At 40.6% G+C, this 13,814-nt stretch overlaps 1 protein-coding gene across 2 annotated transcripts; it reads left to right on the top strand.

The window, feature by feature from the left end:
* Positions 1–4,880: 4,880 nt before the first annotated feature.
* Positions 4,881–12,345, top strand: LOC125544853 (mitochondrial import inner membrane translocase subunit TIM50-like). Of its 2 annotated transcripts, XM_048708631.1 has the most exons (11): positions 4,881–5,369; positions 5,469–5,557; positions 5,992–6,028; positions 6,631–6,692; positions 6,789–6,902; positions 7,774–7,878; positions 7,957–8,055; positions 9,627–9,783; positions 9,880–9,970; positions 11,994–12,066; positions 12,165–12,345. In XM_048708631.1, the coding sequence occupies exons 1-10, from the start codon at positions 5,093–5,095 to the stop codon at positions 12,049–12,051; spliced, it is 1,089 nt and encodes a 362-aa protein (XP_048564588.1). In that variant the 5' UTR covers positions 4,881–5,092; the 3' UTR covers positions 12,052–12,066; positions 12,165–12,345. The 2 variants fall into 2 exon arrangements, with proteins under 2 accessions (XP_048564588.1, XP_048564587.1); XM_048708630.1 differs by having other exon boundaries at positions 11,994–12,345.
* The last annotated feature ends 1,469 nt before the right edge of the window (positions 12,346–13,814 follow it).

The raw sequence follows: 13,814 nt of genomic DNA, 5'->3' as shown, positions 1-13,814 counted from the left end.
TCTTAATGCATCTATATACTTGGTAAAGGGTGGAAGGCTCGGCCTTATGCCTGGTGTTTTGTTCCACTCTTGCCGCCCTAGTTTCCGTCATACCGGTGTTATGTTCCTTGATTTTGCGTTCCTTACATGGTTTGGTTATAATGGGAACCCCTTGACAGTTCGCCTTGAATAAAACTCCTCCAGCAATGCCCAACCTTGGTTTTACCATTTGCCACCTAGCCTCTTTTTCCCTTGGGTTCCGCAGACTCAAGGGTCATCTTTATTTTAAACCCTCGGGCCAGTGCTCCTCTGAGTGTTGGTCCAAAACAGAGCCACTTGCAGCGCCACCTCGGGGAAACTCGAGGGTTGGTTTTAGTTGTACGTAGTGTTCATCCGTTGTGCCCTGAGAATGAGATATGTGCAGCTCCTATCGGGATTTGTCGGCACAGCGGGTGGTCTTGCTGGACTTGTTTTACCATTGTCGAGATGTCTTGTAACCGGGATTCCGAGTCTGATCGGATTGTCTTGGGAGAAGGAATATCCTTCGTTGACTATGAGAGCTTGTGATGGGCTAAGTTGGGACACCCCTGCAGGGATTTGAACTTTCGAAAGCCGTGCCCGCGGTTATGGGCAGATGGGAATTTGTTAATGTACGGTTGTAGATAACATGAAACTTAACTTAATTAAAATGAATCAACAGCGTGTGTAGCCGTGATGGTCTCTTTTCGGCGGAGTCCGGGAAGAGAACACGGTCTCGAGTTATGTTTGAACTTAGGTTGTTCTAGGATCACTTCTTGATCATAGATTCTCGACCGTGCCTTGCCTTCTCTTCTCGCTCTCATTTGCGTATGTTAGCCACCATATATGCTAGTGCTTGCTGCAGCTCCACCTCATACTTTTTACCTTACCTATAAGCTTAAATAGTCTTGATCGCGAGGGTGTGAGATTGCTGAGTCCCCGTGACTCACAGATTCCTTTCAAAACCAGATGCAGGGATCGATGATACCGCTCCAGGAGATATGACTGAGCTCAAGTGGGAGTTCGATGAGGACTCAGGACGATACTACATTTCCTTTCCAGACGATCCGTAGTGGAGCCCAGTTGGGGCGATCGGGGACATTATGCATTTGGGGTTGTCTTTATTTTGGTTCCATGGTCGGACCTTGATTGTACCTGGATGATTATAATGATATATTTATGTTATGGTGTGACATGGCGGTTGTAAGCCAATTATGTATCTCTTTTCTTATTCAGTACATGGGTTGTGTGAAGATTACCCCACTTGCGACATTGCTTACAATGCGGTTATGCCTCTAAGTCGTGCTTCGACACATGGGAGATATAGCCGCATCGTGGGTGTTACAATTAATGCATATAAAACATACAAAATAGATAATATAAAAATTATAGAGACGTTGGAGACGTATCAACCAACTCCTTAGTCTTTTGCTTGCAAGATTATGATGTGTATTACCGAGAGGGCCCAGAGATACCTCTCCGATACTCGGAGTGACAAATTCTAATCTCTATCTATGCCAACTCAACAAACACCTTCGGAGATACCTGTAGAGCATCTTTATAATCACCCAGTTACGTTGTGAGGTTTGATAGCACACAAGGCATTCCTCCGGTATTTGGGAGTTGCATAATCTCATATTTGAAGAAATATGTATTTGACATGAAGAAAGCAATAACAATAAAACTGAATGATCATTATGCTAAGCTAACGGATGGCTCGTGTCCATCACATCATTCTCCTAATGATGTGATCCCGTTATCAAATGACAACTCATGTCCATGGTTAGGAAACCTTAACCATCTTTGATCAATGAGCTAGTCAAGTAGAGGCTCACTAGGGACATAGTGTTTATCTATGTATTCACATATGTATTAAGGTTTCCGATCAATACAATTCTAGCATGAATAATAAACATTTATCATAAATAAGGAAATATAAAATAACAACTTTATTATTGTCTTTAGGGCATATTTCCTTCAACATATTGACACGGCAACAACACATGTGGGCACGAGAAAACTAATCCCATACTAGTCCTATAGCGAAATCGTTGTGACATCACAATTCTGGGCTCGTGATAGACCCTTGATTTGATCTAGCCCGACATACAGGTGATATATTGAACTAGCGGTGTTGGACACGTCAACCCCGGGACACAATTTTGAACGTTTGGAGATCACAAAATCCGAAAGATGAAAGCAAAAATACCTTTTGATCGAATGGTCAATGACTCTATTTATGTATAAAAAACATATACGTTTCATCTTATGCATTAATTTTGACGTAAAAAATACAAGAACTTTCAGTCAGTTGTACGATAGATGCCCCGTCACCCCCTCCCCCTCCCAACCACCCCGAGTGGGATCAACTCCAACAAAACCCATCATCTTTTGATTTGCAAAGTTTTCAAATAGATGAATTTCTACATTAAAATCACACATATGGAGCCTCTAAACCCCAAGTACACATAATTCCAGTTCACTAGCTAGTAGTTTCCCACTTAAGTCCCCACGCCATATAGTCAACCAACCAAGCGAAACTATTAATTTACCAATTTTAGGTTTTCAATTGAACAATTATAAACCTTAAATGTGTGATCATGTATAGCTTTTCAACCTTCATGGCAACTAACCTTCCATTGTACAACATCCTCACCCACACGATCCCCAAAAAAATCTAGACACAAACCTACCAGTGCTTCGACGACAAAGGAAAATAAGAGGTTTTCTACAAATTGAAGCAGACAAGTCGGCTATTGTTTCAAAAAGACCACAACTTACCTCACAATCATTAGATGCAGATCAATGGTCAGAAATGACGGATGGTAGACACACCATCATCACCAATTGAGTCTTTTATAAGAGTAGAGAAGATTTACCATGCCAATGGCTACTTGCCATTGCACTCGGAGGCTCTCTCCATATTGGTTTAATTTCATACATTTGCCAACAAAAAGGGCACATCTAAACAAAATGTATACTACTATTTAGAATCCATGTTTTTTATACTAAAATTTTCCTCCTTTTTTGTGCGCTCTTTAAATTTTCATCCAAAGAGGATTTCTAGAGTTTTTAAGGGGAAATCGTAATTTTACCCAAATGTTAAGTGCCACACATGTGGCACGAAGTAACACCGCCCCTGCCCTTTTTACAACTAAGTTTGCCATGCAAAAAAATATATAAAAAAACTAAAATTTGCCATCCAAACAGAAAGTTGCCATGCTTCACAACTAAAATTGCCATCCTCGGGTAACTAAACTGGCCATCAAAAACTGCCAGGGCGAAATTGCTTCGTGCCACACATGTGCCACTTATCGGAGTCCTAATTTTATTACTTAACCATGTCTGGGTATATCACCCAAATGAAAAACAACAACTCCGAGTGGTATATCAGATGTTCAACAAAGATTAGTATAAGGCAAACACAAAGACCCTTCTCTCGCTAACTCATGAGCTACCATGTTCACCTCATGGCGACAGACAACTACATCGATTTGAGAAAACCACATCTTCAGTTGGAACTTCACGTCTTCCTCACACCTAAGGAACATGTGTGCACCGTCTTCGTCCACTCGCCCACAAAAATATGCATTTCGTATTTTCAAACTTTACTCCCCTTCTCATCAAATTTGTTTAGACTATAAAGGAATCATGCTTTTGTATCTGATTTATCGTCTGCATTTTCAAGATGGATTGTCACACAAGTCCAGGTTCCATGTAGTGGTTGAGCTACTGCTCAAAGCTCCATTACGCTCTACATGAGAGAGTTGCACATGCAACCTATATACATGTCAAAAGGAGTGAATCGCTTTGCTACCAAAGTGGCAACAATAATTTTGCAGTATATGCCTTGTATCATCCGACCAGAACTTCTTTCACGCCAAGCTTTCATCCTGGCTTCCTGTCACTAGGATAATTAGGTCACTGATATAGTCAAGTAAACTAGGATCTTGTGGCATGATCACTTTCTTGGACTGGGCCATAGGAATTCATGGGAAGGACCATATTTTAGCATTTGTGCCATCACCGATACGCCAAAATATAACCTTGCCTAACCATCATGTAAAATGCTACACCATGAGTAAGAGATGTCGTCTCGAGGGAACAAGGCTTTTCAAAGAACTTAAGTAAGAAAACGAGGATGGTGCTCCAATTGGGCCGACCCATCGATTGCGGCTCTGCTCCAGTTGGACAGTCATTGACATAGGCTGGAAATAAGAAAACAATTATGATATGTGTGTACGTGGGCACTAAAAAAGTTTCTTTTTTCATTTTAAAATTAATTTATTTCGTTGAAACCGCCAGTTGTCGAATTTGAAAAAATGTTCAAAATATCCATGAATTCAAAAAAATGTTCACGAATTTTAAATAATGTCCACATATTAAAATATACATATTTTTAAAATGTTCATGAAATTAAAATATTCATAAATTTTAAAAAGGATCATAGTTTCGCGAATTTGGAAAAAAATCGTTAGTTATTGAAAAATAAGTATAAAAAAGGGATAATAAAAATAAAAAAGAAGAAACATAAAAAAAACAGAAAGAAACCGAAAAAGGGGAAGGGAAAAAATAAAAATAAAGAAAGGAAGAAACAAAACCTGATGGAAGGTTCCGGAACCTTCCCAAAACCGATCTCGCAAAAAAAACTTCCCAAAACCGGACAGAATGTTCTGGAAACTTTCTAAAACAGCTTAATGCTTCTCTACACTCTCGTTAATGGGCCGGCCTGTAGGCGAGCACTATATTTATTATACTGCTCGTAATGGGCTAGCAATCGCGCCAGCATCTGGCCCGCATGCCTGTGGCCTGCCCCCTCCAAAACGCATCGTGCACGCATATGCCACTCTCCCGAGCCCTGGAGAAATTGCTAGCCGCTGACAAGTGGGGGCAGCTTGCAACAGTCAGTCCCCGAGACCCTGACTCTTCCACCTCCTTCGCCCATCGCCTCGCCGCCGCCTCCTTCCTCTCCCCCCCTCCTCGGGCTCGGGCTCAGGCGCCCCAGTCAGCCCCCTCTCTCCTTAAACCCTCGGCGCGAGCCAAACCAAAATCCGACGACCCTCCCACATTCCTTGTCCCTCTCGCAAGCCGCGCCATGTCCCGCATCGCGAGGTCGCGCCTCGCCCTCACGCTCAGGTCCTCCGCCGCCCCCTTCTCCACCATTTCACCCGCCGCCGCCGCCGCCGCATCCCTCGCTTCGAAGGAGGCGCCTGCCGCCGCCGACGCATCTTCCGCTCCCAAGGAGGCGGCCGCCGCTGGCGATCCCTCCCCGGCGCCGCCTTCGGGGACCCGCAGCTCCTTCCGTCTGCTCAAGGCCGGTATCTTCACCGCCGTCACCGCCGCGCTCGGCGCCACAGGCTATGTCACATACGGTGCGATCTCCGATCCGTATTCCTCCGCAGGATCGCTCGGTTTGGTCTGGTGTCGCGCGTGTGATTCGTAGGGAGTGATTCGTGTTTTCGTCTCTGTAGCTTATTCCGTGGATGAAGTGGATCAGATGACGCGGGAGTTCCGGAAGAACTCGAAGCTCCCAATCAGCGAGGACTTGTCCGGCTTTGAGGTTACATATCATGTTTTTTGGTGCTCGTGTTGTTTTATCCTGTTGTTTGTTCAGTTGCGTGCGTGACTGCATAAACATTAAGCAGCAGCATTTGGATGAGATTAGGAAATGTGAACTTGGGATCTGATGAGGTGCGCAATAAACTTGTAACATATCATGCATGGTAGTAGTATTTTTGTTGTTGTGATTTGCATCATCCCCTATGTAGGAGCTTACACTTTCTGGAATAAAATATTTGGTCGTTTGGTTCGAGTAGCAAGGAATTGGCATGCATTAGAAGGATGCGGAAATCTTTTGGTCTGGAACATGATGTTCTATGGGAGGCTTGCATTGTGGGGGTTTGAGAAAACCTGAAGTAGTGTGCAGCAATAACTTTCTCCACTGGATATCTACCGTCAATCTTGTCTGACAATTATGGCTTTTCATGTGTGCAGAAGTTTAAGGCTATGGCTTATTCAGAAACTGTGAAAGGTAGGGACTACTGCACACTCATTCCTTGTCTTTACTGTTACCTCTTGGATACAGATTGCCAATTATCGTGCAGACATTTTCTTCAGCCACCTAATGAGCAACTCACGATCCTGTTATGATTGCTTGGTACATAAACTGGCAGCTTCCAGGCAACCTTGGAATATTTTTCTCACACACCAGTGAATAACCAAGTCTCTCCACTTTTAAGTAGTTTACAGTGGCTAGGGAACACATTTCTTTATTAACAGGAGTTTGCGTATCGTTAGACTGTATGCATCAAATTATATGTTTTCATTTACTGCGATCAATTTGTATGAAGAGGTGTGTCATTGGTACTAAAATTGTTGGCTATAATCTATTCAACCTGGCTGTTAATCATTGCATGATAATGTTTGTATAAGCACATTCTAGATTGCTCTACAAATGCACATCACTGGGAAGGAGCATGAGATGAGCTTATTGATTAACCTGACCAGCTAGATAGGCTCTTCAGTTAACATCTATTACTACATTATTTGTTAACTGTCTGCCTATGTTCCTTATCGGTTGAGTCATTCCTTCTTTTTGCCGGCTTAGTATAAACTGTATGTTCTGTTCTGCAGTTCCTGCTGCTGCTATTGACCTGTACTTGGATGTCAGGAGCCAAATTGAAGATCAAATTCAGGTTAGTAAAAAAGATAGAACTTTTGCTATTGGTGATCCATCTTTTATATTGTAAACTATCCGTTCTTTATGATACTAACAATTATATGCACTGCAGGGATTTGTTGAACCATCATCAGAAAAACTCCTTCCAGATCTACCTCCTCAAGAACAGCATGTCTTTACCATAGTTCTGGATCTGAATGAGACTCTTGTATACTCAGATTGGAAGGTGAACTCATGTTTCCTATGAAGTTTAGAATCTTGTTGTTTGCTATGCCTGCCGCTCATGTATAAGTGTATGACTGTATGAGTAAATCTGTTAATATACCACAAATTTACTAGGGTTTTTATCATTTTTGCCACTAGTTGTGTCCCACTATTCAGTTTTACCATTAGAAGTTACAACTACTCAAAAATGCCATCGATCCGTGAGATGTTTGCTCAAAAATGCCATCGTTCCGTTAGATGCTTCCTCAAAAATGCCATTAGACATCGTTATTTTCACATCAAACTCATTGACCATGTTATATGACAAAAATAAGCCTAGACCCACATGTCAGTTCTCTCTATCTCACAATGATAAGTGTGGCCCCGCTTGTCAGGAGTAACCAAGCGAATAATTTTATAGGAAAATAAGAACATCGTTGGGATCAAGTGGGCCCCACACTTTATTGTAGTAAGATAGAAGGAGAGTTGGCATGCTGGTTCATAGGTATTTATGTCATTATAACATGGCAAAAGAGATTTGAGATCACAATAATGGTGCCCAGTGGCATTTTTGAACATGTGTCTAACAAAGCGATGGCATTTTTGAGCAGTTGAAATTCCTAGTGGCAAAAGTGAGTAGTGAGACACAACCGATGGCATAAATGATGAAAACCCAATTTACTAAAGCGAGGTGTATAGAAACTCAAAAGATAAAATATGTACTAGATTCATTGGTAACACATGGTTGATTTCCCCCCTCTGTATAAGCCTCCCTATTTTAGTTTTGTATAGTATGCAGGCTTTATTTGTTGCCCCCTCCCCCTGCCCCCCGGTGCTGAATATTGGTTGATGAAGAATTATTTATAATAACTGTTTTCCATATATATTTATAGCGTGAGAGAGGATGGAGGACTTTTAAGAGACCAGGAGTGGATGCCTTTTTGGAACATCTTGCGAAGTTCTATGAAGTTGTTGTGTATTCTGATCAATTAAGTATGGTAAGTTTTATTCTTTAACTATTCAGTGTGTGTGTGTGTGCAAAATCTAACTCAAATGAAACTTTGTTACATGTGTAGTACGTTGATCCTGTTATGGAAAGACTGGATGCAAAAGGCTGTGTCCGGCACAGGCTATCAAGAGTTGCAACTAAATATGTGAATGGAAAACACTATCGGGTATGGGGATCTTACCTGCTGCTCCTGTCGTTAATTGTGTAGCTCAACAGCCATCACTCTAGAAAGTTCGTAAATACTCCTATGTTACATATTGTGTATGGGGATCTTGCCTGCTGCTTCTGTTGTTAATTGTGTAGCTCAATACCCATCAATCTGGAAAATTAGTTAATATGTTACATATTGGGTGAAACAGTTTATGTTATTGATGCTTTAATTTAAATCCCCCTATCTGTCAGATAAGTCTTATGTATCCTGTGTGATGTCTTTTGAAATGTATACTTTTCCTAGTAATTTAGAAGATGCTAGGTTATATGTTGGCACAACATGGATCTCAATATGCTAAATGCTAGAACTGGTCGCACATACTTTTACTTTTCTTACATCTTGACAAGGTTTGTTATCTGTTGCACAAAATTATTAGTGATCATGAATTGCATCATGCATTTTTGTTTTTGATAGAACTTTAATTATTTTTTTAGAGTTGTCACATGTTTACACTGTTGTAGTTTAATTTTTTTTACAGCACCACTGTGTCGCCCCTATAGGTTGGGTTATAGAGACATGCTATTATGCACGAGTAATGCCTTCTCTTACAAGTTTTTCTTTTTTGCAACATATAGAGAGTTGCATAGCTTTATGTGCATATATGCTTTTGCACTATTTTGGGGTTTCTAATGACATTCATGCTGCCACCGATTTTGCGTTGCTGGCGCCAGGAGTGTGCTGCTGGCATCATTGCCGTTGGACTGCTGTGGGCCTCCCCCTTTTGACTGGAATGGACCTCCCCCTTGGTGTATAAACCAGACTCTGACCCTTACCCAACTCATTCTAAAGCATAATCCAATCCGGTCCTACCTTATTAACTGTGGCCTATTTCAAAGCGTCTGGATGCGAGTGCGTTAGAGGACCCTAGCCCTTTTAGGCCCTGATGAACTAGGCCCATTACCAGACCTAACTGGGAGGCGCTGCAATCATCCCATATGTATTGATAGGGCTAAGGCCTCATGTAGGGGTGTTCAATCACGAATTGGGACAAAATGTCTAACCCGGCTACTTGATAGCCTAGTAGAGTCGTAATTGTATTGACCGGCTTGAGCTATTTGGGCAGTGTAAAAAAATGAGTAGATGGACCATGGCAGTTTTTGGACGGTTTGAGGAAACTGTTTTTGAACACCCCTGGCATCATGTACTGGTTATTTCTCCCCACTTTTTCAGTTACATATTATGTGCCTTGAGAAGTTGTCTAGTCAAAATAAATTCTATGGAGATTAATCATGGAAATTCATTTTAATACAATCACCTTATGGTAGATCATGCTGCTTATATCTGGTGATTAGTTACTGAATAGTGTGCTGACAATTCCCCACCAAGTCATTCTTTTGGTGATGAATAATGCTTGTTCAATCCTATTGAAATGTGGTAAATATTATTCGAAAAACCTGTCAATACTATAAGGTCTTATATAGTAACATATTTATTGAGGCAATGTGATCTTTCCTGATTTTTAAGGTATCTGATGTTCTGCAGTGCTATGCAATTGTCCCATCTTACATTATGTTGTCATTTATTAGGATTTGTCAAAGCTGAATAGAGACCCTGCACGAGTTATTTATATCAGTGGGCATGCTCTTGACTCATGCCTGCAGCCTGAAAATTGTTTGCCGATCAAACCATGGAAGCTTGAAGCTGAGGACACTCAACTGATTGATCTTATTCCATTGCTTGAATGTAAGCTATATGGAATTGAATGTTTTTCCTTCCAGTTTTTGTGTTCTGCTAGGTGTTGCCACCTTTGGAATCTTGATAAATTAACAAATCCTGCAGTTGTCGCTACGGCAAGAGTTTCTGACATCAGACCTGTCCTTGCATCCTTTGAAGGCCGTGACATTGCTGCTGAATTTCTTGAGCGTTCAAGGTAAGCAATTGTATTTGTATCAGCTACAGGCTTCTAGTTGCTTCCAGATGTAGTGTAGGTAATCTATTCTTGGAATATAAGGTGAATCCAACCTGTGCAATGCTTTCCAAAGCTAACAAATAGTGTTACGACTACAAGTTTATGCATCACACTCGATCAGCTCGGCAGAGCTGTTTAGTGAGTTGGGTCCGTGCTGCGAAGAAACAAAATATTGGTTGTCACACTAAACTGGGCATCATGCAACAGTTTGTTCAACAAGAAAGTAATCGATCAAGTTAACCAAAGTACACAAGCTACTCTTGCCGTCATGATTGATAGTGATTGTTTTTGTTCTTGCCGGGACAAAAAAAGGGAGAGTTTCCTTGCTCATGCTGCCATAACAGAATTTTTGGACAACCTTAATTTGGTTCAAATAACTGGCATGTATACGCATGACAGGTTTATGACCATGTTATATACTGATGATATATTCTCAATGAAGTCTGCTAAAGGTAGTTTTGACCATATTTTCAAAGCAGACCCATATTTTAGGATGAACTGAACTAAACTTTGCCTTTGACTTGTTTTTTACATTTTCTGGTTGTCCTGGTGAGCATGCAGACGCTTAAAATGTTTTAGTTTAATTCTGGTGTACGCTCGCTGCCTTGCTCCTTAGTGAGAGACGTACCATTCGTCCAAAAGTATCAAGCAGTGGACGTAAAGTGGACAACCTACTCGGTACTTAAACTATACATACATACATATATATATACATATATATGTGTGTGCGCGCGTGCGTCACTGAAGTAACTTCCATAATGCAATGCCACTCACTTAAGTTGTGTTTTCAGCGCATGGCAAGTGGTAGCATATCCTGAAAATCCAAACACATGCAGCAACTGATTGTGTGCATTAGAATGCACTGTTTGTGTGTGTGTGTGTGTGTGTGTAAATGTAAATCACTTTGAAAAATATGTGGCCAGATTAAATTATAAATGTAAATCAACATGCACAATAATTAACCTTCAACAACTGTCAGTCACTTGGGGACTGTTTGGTTTCCAGCCGCCAAAGGTTGCCTGACCTAAGGTGAGGGACACATAAATTCTTAGGTGAGTGAGTGTTCGGTTGGCTGCCACAGTTGTGGCCTGTGACTTTACTAGTCACATTACTCATGAGTACAGACTCGTTTTTTTCTTTAATACCAGTATATTTTTTACCACTGTCTTGAGGGGTAAATCATTACTTTTTTTGGCTTAGTTGTGGCAAAGTTAGCTTTTAACCAACTAGGCCCTTCGAAATGATCAAGTTTATTGCCAGCATATCATTTTTTATTTTTGTGCCAATTACAAATCAAACTCATCCGATGTCAAGTAGATATTATTTCATATGTATATAGGATTGTTATTTATAGGAATTGAATAAGATATGGATCAAAATGAAGAACCGATTATATTGGTCTATACTAGTGATCTAAACAGTCTTATATTAGTTCACAGAGGGAGTACATGTTAATCCACCAATCATATTGGTTTTGTTTCTGAGGGGTAATATTTACTATTTAGATATCCTCGCTATGTATGATGGGTGTCTGTGGTTGATATTTTAGTTTCCAGCTTTTTGTAGTGTATAATCCTGGTAGGCTCCAGCAATCAGTTTAGGTGTGAAGTGCTACGTAGCTTGTTTTTCAGCTACTATTCAGAGCAATCTTCGACAAAGTGGAGATTTCCTGAAGTGTTGAAGTGCTGCTTAGCTTCCTTTTTTCCAGACCTAATCTGACGGGATCAAAAGGAAGTTAGGTTTTTACCTTAGTAGGTTTTGGTACTGCTTTAGGAACTTCCAAACTTCCACTTTGTTGTAGAACTGTAATGCTCGGTGAAGAAATTTAACGTGTCTGAAATATGAATTGCTAACAACCCAGCCACCAAAGTATATATGAACTTGATGGCACTTCTCAACTTTTGATATTTGCTTATTCACATGGTTGTCCTGGGATCCTTTGTTTGATTAAGAGGTTCTAAGAACACAATCCATCATTTTGCAGGCGCGTGTATGAACAAAAAGAACAAAAACAACAACATGGACGCATTTGGCGGCGATGATGAGTGAATCTGCTGGTAGGGAAGCAGATCATTCCACCAACTTCAATATACCTAGAACCTTTTTTATAACTGTAAGACTTGTCTTTGTAATTTTGTCAACTTTGATTTTTCAGGAATCGCCTACTTTTGGTAATTGCGTCATGTTTCAATTACTATAGGTGTCTTGGACTGATGTCTGACCAAGCTATATGAGCATTTTATGATCATGCGAGGCGCATGTCAATTTAAAGTTCACTTTGTTGACATTTGACAATATGATAATTTGTTAAAACAAGCTTCCAGTATTATATTTCATTGATTGCTGTTACCCAGCAAAAAAAAAGTGCGGTTTTACAATGTCAACTGATGGACACGGATTTTTGGCTCCTGGGTGCTCCATCCCCCTATATGAACATTAAATTCGAAAAAAATACTGGAAAAACTAAAATAGAATCTGGTAGTTTGGGATATCAAATCTGGGTGCCCAATCTAGTCCTGTGTAGAGTTTCGTGAAAAAATGATATTCATGGTACTCTCGGTAAAAAAGATAAAAAAATCCTACATACAAAAAACTGTTTGGATGGGTGATAGGTCGGACTGTATTTTCTTTGTCATGGATACATTTCTTGGTAATTTTCCAGGAAACTTCACACGGGAGTAGATTGGGCACACAGGTTTGAAATCCCAAGATTCCATGTTTTTTTTTAATTTTCTGGTATTTTTTGGATTTGATATTCATATAGGGGGTGAAGCACCCAGGAGCTCCTGTGCATTTTCCATCAACTAATGTGGTTTAATAATTGTTTGTTATGTTAGTGGTATTCCTGAACCCTATATGGTGGTAGGTTTACCTCTTTATTTGGACGGCTGATACTGGTCCTGGTGAAAATTCTGAAAAAATATTTTGAAACTACTCTCTCCAATCCATATGTACCCTCCGTCCCATAATATATGAGGGAGTACTGTTTTTGTTAGTTTCAATACCACGCCTTTAAAATGTAAGCACTCCAAATCTTCTACCTAGCTTGGCTTGCCATCTTCCTTTCGTCTATTCTGCCTTGTCCACACCGCCCCTTTCTAGCTCCCCCACCATATCCTAGCTCAGACGCCGCCTTCAACCCACGGCGCAACTGTTGCCGGACAAGGTCGCTGGCACCAGACGCCGCTCTGCTGCCCCGGTACGTCATTTTTAGGCAAACGATGGATTTGTTGGATGATGACTATGAGAACAAGGACTTTGACGAATTCATATACAAAGAGTTCGTCAATTCGTAGGATTCAGACGGCAAAGATGCTGAAATGCATGATGATGATGGGCATTCAGGAAGAAATAGAGAAGCAAGTGGAGCAAAAAAAAGGTTAAAATCATTGGTTTTATACTGTTTTCAAAATAATTAATTTGTCATTTCTGTGTAGCTCATGTGTCGATGTATTTTCTCATGGAAATTTGCAAACATGCAGTACACTCTCTCCGTTTCTAAATATAAGTCTTTTTAGAGATTTCAACAAGTGACTACATACGGAGCAAAATGAATGAAAGTACACTATAAAATATGTCTACATATGGTATGTTGTAGTCTATTTGAAATGTCTAAAAAGACTTATATTTAGGAACGGAGGAAGTACATCATATGACAATGTGCATTTTTTCAGAACATTTTGAAACTTCAAAACATTTGTTTTGATTTTTTTTTTTTAAAAGCACCAAAACGCATTTCTGCTGCCGCGAGCCGCAGGCCCCACAGCGCGGACGAGCCGCTTGGGTTTATCGTGGACGCGGGAGC

Source organism: Triticum urartu, chromosome 3 (genome assembly GCF_003073215.2).
Source record: "Triticum urartu cultivar G1812 chromosome 3, Tu2.1, whole genome shotgun sequence".
NCBI lineage: Eukaryota > Viridiplantae > Streptophyta > Magnoliopsida > Poales > Poaceae > Triticum > Triticum urartu.
The sequence above is the reverse complement of the archived record's forward strand: the minus strand, read 5'-3'. Positions and strand labels throughout refer to the sequence as shown.

Bases quoted from the DNA above. Each gene is read 5' to 3' on its own strand.
- LOC125544853 (XM_048708631.1), top strand. From the start codon at position 5,093: ATGTCCCGCATCGCGAGGTCGCGCCTCGCCCTCACGCTCAGGTCCTCC. The intron at 6,693-6,788 runs GTTAGTAAAAAA...TATGCACTGCAG, and splicing joins AAATTGAAGATCAAATTCAG to GGATTTGTTGAACCATCATC. The intron at 7,879-7,956 runs GTAAGTTTTATT...TTACATGTGTAG, and splicing joins ATTCTGATCAATTAAGTATG to TACGTTGATCCTGTTATGGA.